At 38.7% G+C, this 15,005-nt stretch overlaps 2 protein-coding genes across 11 annotated transcripts in view; both read right to left on the minus strand.

Annotated features, from left to right (window-relative positions):
• Positions 1 to 469: 469 nt before the first annotated feature.
• On the minus strand, positions 470 to 5,502 carry sinhcafl (SIN3-HDAC complex associated factor, like). Of its 4 annotated transcripts, none has more exons than XM_044203659.1 (6): positions 5,327 to 5,502; positions 4,036 to 4,196; positions 3,776 to 3,875; positions 3,578 to 3,692; positions 2,771 to 2,924; positions 470 to 2,640 (listed from the first exon to the last, which is right to left on the minus strand). In XM_044203659.1, exons 1-6 carry the CDS (start codon positions 5,459 to 5,461, stop codon positions 2,457 to 2,459), a joined length of 849 nt encoding a protein of 282 aa, XP_044059594.1. In that variant the 5' UTR covers positions 5,462 to 5,502; the 3' UTR covers positions 470 to 2,456. The 4 variants fall into 4 exon arrangements, with proteins under 4 accessions (XP_044059594.1, XP_044059682.1, XP_044059858.1 ...); XM_044203747.1 differs by having other exon boundaries at positions 2,771 to 2,921; positions 5,327 to 5,479; XM_044203923.1 differs by lacking the exon at positions 5,327 to 5,502 and adding an exon at positions 5,032 to 5,294.
• Positions 5,503 to 6,251: 749 nt separating this feature from the next.
• dennd5a (DENN/MADD domain containing 5A) overlaps positions 6,252 to 15,005 on the minus strand; it is a 35,421-nt gene continuing 26,667 nt past the window's right edge. For all 7 annotated transcript variants that reach the window (XM_044203158.1, XM_044202898.1, XM_044202986.1 and 4 more), the window contains 9 exons: positions 13,960 to 14,088; positions 13,288 to 13,409; positions 13,047 to 13,192; positions 11,078 to 11,196; positions 10,798 to 10,979; positions 10,365 to 10,447; positions 9,348 to 9,471; positions 8,864 to 9,032; positions 6,252 to 7,694 (listed from right to left, as the gene is read on the minus strand). In XM_044203158.1, the coding sequence (XP_044059093.1) occupies positions 7,511 to 7,694; positions 8,864 to 9,032; positions 9,348 to 9,471; positions 10,365 to 10,447; positions 10,798 to 10,979; positions 11,078 to 11,196; positions 13,047 to 13,192; positions 13,288 to 13,409; positions 13,960 to 14,088 (1,258 nt within the window). In that variant the 3' untranslated portion in view covers positions 6,252 to 7,510. The remainder of the gene's footprint in view (positions 7,695 to 8,863; positions 9,033 to 9,347; positions 9,472 to 10,364; positions 10,448 to 10,797; positions 10,980 to 11,077; positions 11,197 to 13,046; positions 13,193 to 13,287; positions 13,410 to 13,959; positions 14,089 to 15,005) is intronic.

Below are 15,005 nucleotides of genomic sequence, written 5' to 3' on the forward strand. Positions count from 1 at the left end.
AGCGTGGTTGCTAGGCAACACGCGTTTATCAATTCTAATTTACAACTGCTTCGTGAGTACAAAGAAAACGGCAGCTAACGTTAAACGCAAGAACCCCGCCTTGTTCTCTTGAACAAGTTGAGTTTTGTTACCGTTTCAGATCCTTATTTTCCCTTTAAAACTTTAACTAAAACAGTATATCACGTCACAAGTCCTCAACACGGCTCCTTCTTTTCAGTAGCTTTTATCAATACCCAGGCTTTACATCTGAGCTAATTATGTGACTTATCAGAATCTGTGACGTTTTTGTATCGTAATTTGTGTAAATGGTGCCTCCAGTTTTTAGATAGGGTCGGAAATTTGTAAATTGTAAAGAAAAACTGTGACCCTGTAGATAAAGAGGATCACACATTTTGATTAAAAACTGTCTGCTATTTAGCGCTTGTGCGCCACCTACCGGTGCAGATATATCTCACAAGCACTTTTTTTCCCCTGTTTAATTTTTTTATTACAATACAGTTCTACTTTGTGGTACAGTATACAAAAAAGCATTAAAAAAATATCTACATTGCATGTTCAAAGGAAGTGCACAAAATGAATAACAGACTTTCTGAAAGGCTCTAAACCAGTTATCAAAATTTTAGTTAAAAAAAAAAGTTTTGCAATAAATAAATATAAATTACATGATAATCATAATGAAAAGGTCAGGTAATTCATTAAGGCACATCTCACACCCCTAAAATGTACCTCACAAAAAAAAACCACAATATGGCAACTCCCTAAGGACAAAAACAAACTTATTTCCCATTTTAAAAGGGAGCAGCATTTCTCCTTTTAATTAGAATCATAATACATGTTCAGCATTTAACTACCCTGCCGCAGAAAAGTTTATATACTAAGCAACTTTACTGAACATTGCTTGTCAGTTCATTAAGTTTGAGATTTGTCACAATAACGAAAAAAATAAAATAAAAGCAAGCAAATACAGCAACCGTTATCATTGATGTATTAATTTGAGAGACAGTATGCACCATGGCTAAAACTGCAATTATTTTAACATGAAATACACACGCAAAAAAAAAAACCATCTTGAGAAAATAATGAATTATGATTAGGAAAGCAGAAAATTACTACTGAAATAATGGATGCTTTTTACAAGCCAATTTGGTTGAATAAGGATCCATCTCTTTACACTATATTAGTGAAAGTGATAGAAAGCCCCAGAGCACTTCTCACATTCAAAATGTCTGCATAGTTTGAACTTTGACAATTGCTTCTGAAGATAAAACACAGCAATGACAATCACAAACACATTTTCGCTAACAGCATTTTTCTGGCAACAATGTAGAGTAACCGTAAAACATAGTTTATGCGTTTCCTGTGTGTTCAGCTTCTGACCATTTTATGCCATTAGCAATCAAACACACAAGGAATATTGCAGCTCACTGATGCTACAATTAAGCATCTCGCTTTCCCTGCAGTGTACACATATTTCTGAATAGAGCATAGGCTACAGCTTTGCACGCCTGTAGAGAGAGCGTCTGAGAAAATTAGATGTGAAAATGTGCTAAAAAAACTTAACTGGCTTAGCGTAAAAGTATATATTTCAGCACCTTTCAGACACATAAAAACTTTGTTTTTTTTAAAACAGAAGTAGTGGTTTGCCATTCTGTAATTTAAAAAAGGTTTGGATGTACCAAGAGCCAAAACACTGTATTTACAAAATTAATTTTAAAAACATTTGCTTTACAACATGCATCATCATTTCATTGGAGGCTGTACAAAAGAAATAAATTAATAACTTGTCATTCCAAAAGACGGAGGAATGTACTGCATGCATGGAGTGTTTCAAACTTGTGGCATGCTTAACCTTTGAAAATGGCAAGATTATTCGTTCTTCTATACACACACACACACACACATTAAAAAGCTCATTAAATTCATAGAGAACAGTTGTACTAATGATCCCTGGTGGTCATTCATGTACCTCACACATTTGCACATATGGAGCCAACAAAATATTGCACTCCAACACACACAAAAAGCTGGTATTACAAATAGCTGGTGTCTTTCATATGCACACTTACAATTTGACAAATTAAAGGAAAAAAATAGAACAGTCTTGATATGTATGAAAAAGTGACAAAATATTTACAAAACATTGATCACTTAATACAAAATAAGCAACCAAAAGCAATTCAGAATCAGAAACAAAGTCTCAACAAAATGTTCATCCTCATCCTATAAATAATACTAATGCCCATAATAAGTTTTTTTTTTCCTTTTTGCTTTATATAAAAAAAGAAAATCAACTCTATACAAAAGTTAAAAAAAATACCCATATAAAAAGGAATATTACATAGAAAAGAAACATCTAACCAATACAATGGGGGAGTGGAGATGGGGAGGTCTGCCACTGGAGACAAATCCAGGTGGATGCCATGGATTACCCTACAGGGGGGATTCAACCAAAGCATTTACCAGGTTTCTTTCACGTCTTCTGTGAGCTGTGGAGGAAGTGTGTCTGGAAGGTGTGTGGCCACTTGCGTTGACACCAGTGTCTTCTGTTTTTTGGAACTGCAGCAGGGCTTGAAGAGTCGAGGATCAATAATCACCTCTCCAAACCGCCCCTTGTAGACAATCCCACAGCACACCTTTTGCCTAAAAGGGGAACAGATGAAAGATGACCTTTTAGTTAAAATCACATTAAAAAAAAGACACAAAACAGTTTAATGAATTTGTCTAGTCACACTGTCAAACACAAAGCTGGTCAATGAGAGCAGTAGCTTGCCTTTTCCAGTACGAACGGTCCAAGAAAGAGAAGATAGAGGGAGTTGTGCGTCTTTGTTTGGACTCGATGTCTGAGCCATCGTCAGACTGGTTGCTGTATCTGGGGGACTGCGCAGGCGACACACTGGAGGTCGTGCTGTGGGCATCTGAGTCTGCTTGGAAACCAAAAGAAACACTTAAAACATTGTCATCAAATTGATCTGCTGACTATAGTTGTGTAAAGTTTTAACAATTACTTTTCAAGTACAATTTATTAGGCACAAAAGTGACAATGATGAGGTTGGGGATTTACTAACAGTCATGATATTTTGGGAAATGCTTTTTATAAATACAACGTATTTACGCTGATTTATTTCCCTATAACTGTTGAAATTCATAAAATACTCACATAAGAGCATGAAATCAGTGATTTATTGGAATTTTGTCTTTACATAAAGAAATGTAAACAATTTTTCAAATCATCAAAAATGGTTGCCAAATAATTTTCTGAAAATTGGCTTTTTGTTTCAGCTCCAATGAGACCCTCAAGACATTACAGTTACACAGCACGTGCCCTAACCCAAAGAGCCACAAGATGCTGCTAAACAGTCATTTTAAAAATCAGACTGCTAGTTACGGCTGAGAAGAAAACCACACCAAACCCAAGATTGACACAGAGCGAAATTGCATTTGTGTGACCCTGATATCAGGCACTTTTTCTTGAGCATGCTACACACAACAAACATTCCTTGTCTGACTAGTTCCAAATATATTTATAATACATGCCAAATCTCTCAATACATGTTAATTTTTAAAAATAAAACCCTACTTTGTCTCTTTAACTTATGAAGCTTCCTTAGCTTGCTTTTCTTCTTCCCATCACTGTTCTTGATCTTCTTGGGTTTCGTCACCTTGAAGCCTGGCCCAGCTCTGGCATCCACCACCTGAGTCAGGTGAGGCAAAACATCAAGTCAGCCTGAGGCCGGACAAAATATGATTCTCACTACTGTAAGCAGACATCACTTACATGGTTCCAGTTCTTCTTGGAGCCATTAGGTAGCTTCTTCCACCTCTTCACCAGCAACACACAGGCATTGCAAATGTCTCCAACACGATCTTCTGACAAGCTTAAAAGAAAAAACAAAACAACAACAAAAAAAAATTAATGGAGCACACAAACACAGAGAAGTGTCACTGCTGAAGTTTAACACCATGATGCATTAATCTCTAGTCACATACACACAGATTAACACTACACAAACACACAACATGAATGAGGGCTTTTACCCAAAACAGAGCCTGAATGTCTCTTCATATCGACTGCTGTCTGTGAAGCGTGAACTGGAGGACTTTGTCTTGCAGATGCAACAGCCGTCGTTACTCCGGTAGATCTTTGACTTGTGAAAGCCAAACATCGTTGATCTGTTGGTCAATGTTATTGCAAAAACCTGAAAACGGAAAACAAAGTTAATGGTCCCAGTCCCCGTAATAAGCACCGTGGATGTCTGCAGACAGTTGTGCTTTCTACTACTGAAAAGGGGGCGGTCCCTCCACGCGCACACACACACACACACACACACACACACACACACAGATAAGCAAGCCATTCTTATCCCATAATTTTAAACATATCCCGGATGAAACCCACCTTTTACATAGTAGTGAATTCAATCTACAGTGCACAATCAAGTGAAAAAGCATAATTACCTTTGGCTAAAGCAACACCACCCAAGTATCTTTGGTATTTAAAGCCAAGTCGCGCGAACACCAAAACACCCAAAAACAGACAACACTGACATTACATTAACGTTATAACCCGATGTTATTGGTTGTGTTGTCAAAGAAACACAACATAAGGACAAATCTAAGTTACATTTGATGCAGAATGAACTGATGCAGGCTCTCAAACTTTCAGACACTCCGCACGGTTAACGTTGGGTGAGTAACAAACGTTTCACCCACAACACAGCGTCTTACTATCGTTAACTGACGTCAATGTTGCCTTTTTTTAAACACTGGTCAATAAAATGGAAACTGCGCAAATTTGCTAGCACAGAGACAATGAAAACAGTTGATGTAAGACATTGTTCAGCAGTGGATTTGTTTGCAGCGACAACTCGAAACAAAAAGCGGGCAGCAGCGCTTTCTGAAGTGAAGAAACAAAAAGCTACCGGGCTATTCGCTGAATTATGTGTAACACGCGTGTCTAAAAACACACAATTATTACCTTGGTATAATTAATGTATGTTGTCAATATTTTAATAAAAAATGCGATTAACCCACCCTTCTCTTTAAAATCAAACTTTTGCGCGTTAGAGCGCCAAATATGGTTCATTGTTGTTAGCTGTTAGCATGCTAGCTAGCCTACTTTGCTACCATTACCACGCCACGCTCTCGTTCACTTCCACGTTATGCTATTGTCGAGTCGGTTAGTCTTTGTACATTTAGCTCGCAACAACTGGAAACGCGCGCGTCAGGTTACGATTACACCACATTACGACCAGTCTCTTTACTCATAACAAATCCGTAAAATTTCACAAATGTAATTTCTGTACAAGAGAAATAACAGTGCACTTACTGAACAAAAACTTTGAATCTTCGCCGTATTCTTTCCAAGCACTGCGCATGCTCTTACTACTAATGCATACAGCTGGACATTAGAAGACATTAGCATAAAAAGCCGGAATGAAAGGGCTGAGCGTACAATGACCATATAAGGAGTGCAGCCGTTGAGTTTGAACCTGGATTCAACCAATCGCTGCCATCCTCGCGTACTCTTCAGAAGAGATGAATGATGGGAGGCGTAGTGAACGAGCAAGAGAACTCTGTGCCGTCACAGCTGTTAAAGACCTTTTTTTAAAACTCAAAGTCCCATAAACCACCTGGCCCAAGGCTTTAAAGAAAAACAGCTACGTGACATGGCGCGAAAGAGTTTGTTGACATGTTCTCAGCTGAGAAAGCACATTCAGCAGAGAATATAAATCTAGTGATCAACAGCTTGTTAACGCTAATACAGCCAAATCACTGTTGTATTACTTTTCAACTATGATTTATTTGACATAAAAGTGACCATGATTAGACTTAGTAGTAGTAGTTTTTAAATAGTTTGCTTTTAATAAATACAATGTAGAGCGAAAGTTGGCCAAAAAACAGTTTAGATTAGTTTTAGGGCTTTAGCTAACAATTATTTTCATTATCGATTAATATGCTTATTATTATTATTATCATAATTTAATGAATGGTTGGTCTATAAAATGTAATGTAATTTCCCAAAGTTCACACATTCATATTGCTTGTTTTGTCTAACCAACAGTCCAGAAGCCAAAGGTATTCAGTTTGCTATCGATGAAGACTAATAAAACCAGTAAATATTCACATATAAGAAGCTGAAACCAGTGAAACTATTTTTTTGAAGTGAACTACGTTTTCTCAGTTGAGAAAGCACATTCAGCAAATATAAATCTATTGATGAATGAGTGGTTAACTAATACAATTAAATCCACTTTAACGTATTACAGATGCTTTATTCTTAATATATTTTTACACTGTACATTGTTGCTCACTTAGTAAACACTACATTACACAGCTATGTCAATAAATGTACAACAGTATTGGAAAACAAAAATATATATCTCCCAAGATGCTCATGTGTGGGTCGTACACAGACGAGTACAACACAGTCATTCCAGACGTTGTTGGCACAGAAAAGAAGTCCTTCACATATCAAATCTCTTTTCCTGCACAGTAAAGTTCAATTTATGTAATGGAGGAGGGCCCGGTAATACCTCAAGACACCCGGATATGGAGTTGGGGGGTTGAATTTTCTCTCGTGGATATTGCATAGCAAGAAACCATGATGATAAAATCAGGAGGGGGAAAGAGCTGTCCTTTTTATCCCCATGTCCTCACATGGGAAGCAGGAGATCATCCTTTATCACAGGGAGTCACATCACACTGTTTTTGTTCAGAGAAGTGGGCAGATGTAGTGTTAGGGCTGGGATGATGGTAGGGGAAGGGCTGGTTGGAGGTATTTACATGAAGGCTGTCATTGTAATCCACTTTGCACAGAAAGCTGGGTCGAGCATCTCTACTTTATCCAACTGAATATACTGTCCATCGCTGGATACAGGCTTAAGCCACATTATCATGCAAGCAGAGTCATTTTCTCTGCTGAAGGTATTCAACGTAAAGATCTGAATACTGGTACATTTCTCAGGGAAAGGCCCAAATGTTACTGCCTTTTTATTTCTATGTAGGTGAATCATCTTCCACCCTGTCATACACATACTTATAAAGCATACTTCTACATCATTTGCTTTAAGCTCTGCGTAATGACATAGGAATCTGAGTTAACAGAGCAAGCAACTTTAACAAAATAATACTGTTTTTCTCTGAAAATATATTAACAGTTTTGATCCTCACTTTCCCTTAAATATAGCCATTGTCTGCAGTTCACGATAACAATGAAAATATTTAGCTTTCAGTAAAACATTATAGCACAAGTAGGTCAATAATGTGAAAATCATGGTTCATAATAGAAAACATATTTTTAACATCTAATGGCAACATCATTGAGGATAAAAATAACAACATATCTTGAAAGGCTCATTGCACTTAATATATGGCAAAAGTAACAGTAGCTTTAATATAAGCTAGAAAATGTCTTTTGTTCAAGTCAGTTCCTGCATATAAAAGGTTCAGTTATTCTTTTTAGTGGTCCCCAGTGATCTTCATGGTACAACTGGTGGGGAGTTGGTTCAGTTTAGATACCAACACCTTTGACGAGCGAAGCCTCCAGGGTGATGTTGAACTCCTGCAGAGTCTGTAGTACTCTGATCAGAGAGTTTACCAATGAGCGGTCCTTAATCAGTGCAATGTCCTCGTACATCTGAGCAGTGATTGGACAGTCTGCGAGCAGGGCGATCCAGTGATGCAGCAAATGGTCCCTGAGAGAAGACGACACAGACACACGTGGAGTCAACACAGCAGCATAACACTAGAGACTGTCAGCAAATACTGCACGTTGCAATTTTCCATTAGAAATAATTTTAAACCGTGGCAGTGTAAAAGCTCATTTTAAAGAGAAACCACATTACACTTGAGTTAAAAATCACTTCCTTTACAAAAGGTTTGTTGAACATGTGTTTTATTGTGTAGGGCTGCAATTAACGATTATTTTCATTATCAGTTAATTAAGGTGATGTCTTCAAATGACTCGTTTTGTCCGACCAACAGTCAAAAACCCAAATATATCCAATTTGCAGTTATATGAAACAGACAAAAAGCAGCAAATCCTCACATTTGAGAAGCTGGAACAAGGTAAAGTTTGGCTTTTTTCCTTCCAAACAATTAATGTATTAACTATCTTTTATTGATTGAATATTCAATGAATTAACTAATTGTTGAAGAACTACTATTTTGTATAGAGGAGTCATAAATAGAAAAAGATAAAAACACAGTTGTACAGGCACAGACACTCTTCAACAGGGAGGAAGAACTGAAGGAAACCAATAATATATCTGAAACTTGAAGAATCCTCAAAGGAGAGATCTTTTTCCACTTGACTCCTTGCAGGTCAGATACAGAGCAGTGCATCCACAACTGTCGGGGATTCAGTGTCTTTACCAAAGACATTTCAGCAGGAAGGACTGATTTGCTTCTCTGGGGCTTAAGCTTGATTAATGGTTGTTTGTTAAGGGGTTATGACGTAGATACAGAGGCTATGAATGTAGCCGTAGCTGACGTGCGCCTCCTCAAAAATGTAAATACTTATATGAGATACCATGTGGGGACCACATGAGCTGCAACTGGTCAGCTTGAACAGATGAAATCAACACTGAACTATAAATCACAAGCTGTACTGTAGGCATCTTTGGTGGGACTCCCGTTAACCCCTTGCATCAAGCATATGTTGGACTTTAAACCCAGATTCTCTGCTTGAGGGGCGGGGTCTAGGTGATGCTACCTAAAAGCCCCCCAGTCATCTCGGGTTTACTACACAAGTTTCACTGCATCCACTCTGAAGACTGAACTTCCTTTTCACACACGACAAATGTTTAAAATGTCCACTACATCTAAATGTGTGTCGGGAGGTTAATGAGTGCTGCCGGCCTACCTTGCACCCAGACAGACGAGCATCTGGAACTTCCCGTCCTTGCCAATGTTTCTGGATGTGTTGTTGATGGCGCGCATGAAGCGGCAGAAGTGGCGCACTCTGGTTTGCCAGTTTTCATCTGGAGTCACCTCCCGCTGCTCCGCACTTTCAAAGTACACTTGTGACTTTTCTGTTAAAGCAAAAAAAACAAAAAAAAACAATTAAAAGACAAATCAGTCAGTTAACAATTGATTACACCGTAATATGAAGATCTGTTTGAAGGAATACTTTGGAGTTTCAAACACACACCAGGCTCAGACTTTTGTATTGTTTGACGAGAACATTTATGGTAACTGGCTTTATTTAAGCTGACCAAAGCTGCTGCAAACTTTTTACCTTTCAAGTCTACAGGCTGTGGGTGTTTGATAGTCAAAACATTTATATTTTGGGTGGATCACTTTAAGGGCTTAAGTAATATAAGGGAGTAATGATATGAAGTCTTTACCCAAGAAGTCCCAGATGAAGACATTCTTAAAGAGTCGGGGTGATTTGAAACCGTGCTGGAAAACTTGCTCCAGAGCCCAGACGAGGCCATACTCCCCACAGAGGAGAAGGGTCAGACTGCCTCTCTGCGGAGAGCAAAAAAAACAACAAAAAACAGGAAAATGATTATGAGGTTATTGTTTTCTCACAAATGACAACAACGTTAATCCCAATATCCTGCAGAAAAAGAGAGCAAAGGTGTTTGGGACTAAGTGCAGAATATCTAGGACAGGGCTGTCTCTCACAGGACATATTTTATATCCAGAGAAAACAATTTCCAAGTAATAAATCATTATGATAAGCGATAACAGCAGTTACTAAGTTTACTGAGTGTTGTATTAATTTATGAGATCATGGAAGAAATATTTTGCAGTTATCAGCGTGAGAGTACAAACATGTATGAGAGAGGCATGTAGGTAGGCCATCATGGGTGTATGGCCTGATGGAAATACTGTACATGACATAAAAACATACATGCATGACATAAAAAGCACAACAGCATATATGTTTACATGGTGACAGACACAACAACAGGACTACAAAGTGCATTTCAATTTTAGAGACAGAGGTGGAGCAAGAGTGAAGGGGATTTCCCTGTAAAAGAAATCCTTTGTACTTTGACTACACAATGACTGACTCTTACAGCCTGTAATCAACAGATTTTAGACAAACAGACTTTTAAAAACTTCAATAGGCATCTCCTTTGAATTGCAAGTATCACTCCATGTGCCTTAATAAGTAATAATTATCAGCGTCTGTGCATTATGTTAGTGCCTCCAGAACAGAAAAAATAACAGGCATCATTCAGAAACAAATGATCAAGAATAATGTCTGAAAAACCAGCAAGAAATATGTTTTAACAATGTGAATTTTACCACACAGCCCACAGTTACTGAGGGGCTCGGGGACCACCACAGCGGAAAGCTGTGATGAATAATAGAAGTGCATGTTGGGGCCTGTCTAGACTGCCGTCTCTCACCTCCTTCTCCGGCTTGTGGAAGTGCTTCACAATCCCATTGATGGCCTCTCCCACTCCCTCCTGGATCTGACCTGTGTTTAACTCTGGTTGAGAAGAAAAAGGCAAACAAATATGCTGTATGCTGTAAGACAACACAAGCATAGGAAAAATCCCCATACAGGTTTTATCTATTTGTCATTGTGTTTTCTCATTCATGCATTTGAATTTTTACCACTGAAGGTATTAAGAACAAGACTTCAAGGAAAAGTGAGCACAATAAAAGGTGAGGAACGTTGCGGTCCTGTGCTTCTAAGATAACAGCTGAATCTCTAATTGAAGAGAAAAGGAGAAGGAAAATCCAGAGGAGAAATGTTTCCCCTCAGCTAGAATATAACAAAATGTCTACACACCAATATTATTTAGGAGTTGGTACAGATGACTTGTAGTAACTTACTTGGTTTGCTGTTTGGCGAGATGGTGACAAACCTCCTCATCATCCCTGGGGACTGCTGCATCGGGGGTGTACGACACATCCTTTCATCGTTCTCTGTGCTGGGGGTCATCAGCTCTCCCACCAGGATCCTCTCCAGGCTGCCGTCATCGACGCCCTTCCCCAACCACCGGCCACACGGAAACCTGCACCACAACACAACACATTTTGTTCATTTTCTTTGAGAACCATGTGGTCAAAACAACATTACAGTGGGTAATATTCTCTCAAGACACATGCTTACTTGTAAGTGTGCCCTGTGATCCCGTTGCGGACCATAACACACTCCACCAGCCACTTTGCGTAGAGCCCCGTGTTATCGTGACCCATCTGCACTGTGGTCAGCTTACCCAGATTCTGGCACTGAGAGACAGAGAGAAGCATGGTGACGTCAAACACCCAAACCGAAAATGTTATTTAATAGGATAATACTGGTTTATTACAAATTGGTCTTATTTTCATAGTTTTGGTCATCATTTTTCATGTCCAACAGGAAGCAGTCATCTGGGCAGTCAGATGATCATACAAACCAGATTATTTAAACTTCTTTAGAAGAGAAAACAATGGTGAACGGTATAATTACTGTCCAAACTCTCTGTAGTAAACATCCGATACAGTTTACAGACCAGCATCTAAAATCAACTTTGACCTATTGTTCTAGTGTGCACAATTTTCTGTGCAACGAGGAATTATCAGTGGTGGAATGTAACTAAGTACATGCACTCAAGTACCGTACTTAAGTACAGTTTTGAGGTATTTGTAGTACTTGAGTATTTCCATTTCATGTTACTTTATACTTTTACTCTTCTACTTTAGTTACTAACTACTTTGCAGATTCAGATTATTAATACAAAATGTAATCAACTAATATATTATGATGTATTTTTATGGATTAAGCTACCCATCAGTATATAAAGCAGTTAAAGTTCCCCTCCAGACACATTTTAAAGTATGTAAAAATACTCTGCTATGATTAATATTTTGTTTAACATGGTTTTCCCACATAAAAAGAAAAAAAAAAACACTCTGAAAAGGGGCTGGAAGCACAGATACTCTTTCTCCCTCATTGAAAAATTCTGGATCTATGAAGGCCCGCCCACCACCACTGCGGGTTAGGTTGACCGGTGCCGGTGAGAGCATGGATGTGGGTGAGAGACATACATCCGACCGCGAGTAAGCGCGTCGATATGGCTAGAGTTAGAAGAAACATCAGTTAGCATCTTTTATTTGTTTATGTTGTTTGTTAGCTTGCAACTGGCAGTGGCTGACACAGCGTTAGTGGTTATGAAACATCCAATAATATCTGCTACGATGTTACAGTGTGTTCACATTGTTATAACGTAATGTTAGTAGATAGTTGAAGGAAGCTCCAGGGTCGGTTTACAAACTGCACTCTACCATGTTTGCTGTCAAAACTTTCGCTATCTTAGTGCAAACTTTCGCTCTGTACTGACAAGACCGTTCTGTGCTGGAGGTTTCAGGTTTCGTTGCCAGTGGCATTGCGGTTGGCTTTCGATTTGTGACGTGCCAAATCCAGCTCGCCCGGAGTACGTTTGAATCTCAGATTTTAGGGAAGTGTACAAACATCTCCCCCTTCAGTAGAGGAATGTGAAAACACCTCTCTAGTGACAAACTTTGCACAGATATAACTGACATTTTAGGGGACTTAAACATAAGAAAAACACATTTTTGAGTGGAGGGGTACTTTAAAATTAGCTGCAACATTAGTGATGCTTACACATTAATGCATCAATAATTATAATCCAATAATATAATTCTGCATAATGAGTAGTTTTACTTTTAGTACTTTAAGTATCTTAAATGCTAATACTTTTGTACTTTTACTTAAGTAAAGTTTTGAATGTAGGACTTTTACTTGTAACAGAGTATTTTCACAATGTGATATTGCTACTTTTACTCAAGTAAAAGATCTGAATACTTCTTCCACCACTGGGTATTATTTATTTGACATTTTGGGTTCTCTACTTTCAGTTTTACCTTCAAATAAAGTGGTTTAGATAATCCGGCTAAACAGTTGACACCACTCGTGTTTGACTACATTGTAGCAATATCGCCGTGTTCCCTGATCGCAGCAGCTCATGTGGCAAGTTCACTGTTATCACAACCAACAGAACTGATGACTAACACTACAAAATTAAGACCCAAGTTGTAATAAAGTGGAGTTATCCTTTATCCGAGAAATTAACACCAACCTCAAAAGTGATCTCCAGAGTATTTCTGGGGACCTGCAGGACTCCGGTCTCTGCCAGCTCACCAGAAACACACACCCAAGGGTTGGCTGTGAACATGGAGCCACCCAGCTTCTTACTGGGAACTACCACCACATGGTAGGGGATCACTGGGAGACAGAGAGGAGAGAAATGTCAAACAAAAACGTCAAATAAAATCACTTAGTTTATTGACAGTGTTGTCGGGCATCAAAATAGTACTCACTGATGGTCGTAAAGACGTTGGTGAAACAGAAGTAATCCACGGCATTAAAGGAGAGGAGGTGATAGAGAAACTGCTCCTTCTCATCATCACAGCGGAGGAAGGCGTATCGCTTGTACAGTTTTCTAAAAGGAAGAAAAAGCGGAAAAAACAAATACTAATGCTTAAACCCACAAAATTAAATGATTTCCGTTATATTTAAAATAAGTTAAGTTGCCTAACAGAACATAAACATTCCTCAACAGTGTCAGCAGCATGACAGATGATAAGTTCATTTAAAAGGCAAGTGGATCACAAAGTGCGTGCTGTTTGATGTAAAGTAGAACAAATGACGTAAGGAAGTAAGGTCACAAAGGAAGCCAGGTGAAATCCCCCTGACCCAGTTCACCACTGAGATATCAATAATGAAGAAGGCTGTGAATTATTAATGTGGCGGTGGACTAAAGTATGATGCTTTGCAATTTCAAAAGAGGTAATGTATTATAAATGGGTAGATCACACGTCATCTTAATTTCACATGAGACAGACATTCCCCCACAAACACAGAAAGGAGGTCAGGATGAGAAAATACAAGAGGGAGGAAAAGATACCCAGTGATCTTTACAATGTCACAGTAAGACTCATTGTTGTAATTAACTAATACTTTAACTGACAGCAGTGTGTTGTTTCGCTCACTTTGTAAGCTCGTGGTCTGAAAGCAGCTGCTTCAGGTGTCTGGAGAGCAGCTTCTTCTCCATAGAGAGGCGAACCCAGGCTCTGGCTTTGCCCACATCTGTCTTGATCTCACTGATGTTCTGAATGTGTCTGCAAAGAAAAAGGACAGATTGTTACTTCACTTGGATGTTTGAGCTTGCAGAATGATGCATGAGTTTGACACTAAGAGGCTGTTTTCACATTCATCTGCTGAAGGGGGAGAGTTTCAAAGACCACAAAACTTTTAATAATGCAAACACTCGGCCAATAAACGTTTTTACAGGCAGAATACATCAATCAAGTACGTTTAATCAGATCCATTCTAAAAAAATAGTGTCTTTTATTTAGTCTCTCAGTGGAGCCACCAAGGTGATATGAATACATTTATACATTGTAATACACAAGTCTGTTGTCTAAACTGATAACAAGCAAATGTTTCAGGCTGCTATTAACAGTTATGTTTTGATGAATCGATAATTCTTTAAAATAGTGAAAAATGCCCATCACATGTTTTCAGAACCCAAAGTGACGTCACAAAATTGCTTGTCAGAGAAAAGCAAGCAACAAAACAGAGAAAAGCAGAAAATCCTCACATTTGAACAGCTGCAACCAGTGTATATTTGGTATTTTTGCTTGATAAATGATATACTGATTATAAAAATTCTTGGCAATTATTTTCTGCCATTCAAATAATCAAAACATTCAAAAACTCTGACTTGTAAGATATATGGTGTATCACCATTTTCAAAATCTTAATCATGATTCTGACTTTTCCCCCAATATTACCCACCCATGAGTCAATCTCATGGCCAAAGAAACAGCTCAGCCTGCGTCTGTAGCGGCATTTTTAACCACAGACTTGGTCCCACGTCATCGCTCCGAGCCACCATCATGCCTCTGATGTCCAGACACATTCCCTTCCACTCCACCTGTGCTATAAGCTCGTCTGCTAAGAGCTCCTCATGCCTCTAGCATCCAACCCCCTCCCCGTCTCCATCCTCACACTCACACCAAGTAACCCAGTTTTC

The sequence above is a fragment of the Siniperca chuatsi genome, linkage group LG1, assembly GCF_020085105.1.
Source record: "Siniperca chuatsi isolate FFG_IHB_CAS linkage group LG1, ASM2008510v1, whole genome shotgun sequence".
Taxonomy (NCBI): Eukaryota; Metazoa; Chordata; class Actinopteri; order Centrarchiformes; family Sinipercidae; genus Siniperca; species Siniperca chuatsi.

Bases quoted from the DNA above. Each gene is read 5' to 3' on its own strand.
- sinhcafl (XM_044203659.1), bottom strand. From the start codon at position 5,461: ATGGTCATTGTACGCTCAGCCCTTTCATTCCGGCTTTTTATGCTAATG. The intron at 4,197-5,326 runs GTAAGTGCACTG...TTCCGTTTTCAG, and splicing joins AGATTCAAAGTTTTTGTTCA to GTTTTTGCAATAACATTGAC. The intron at 3,693-3,775 runs GTAAGTGATGTC...CACCTGACTCAG, and splicing joins CCAAGAAGAACTGGAACCAT to GTGGTGGATGCCAGAGCTGG.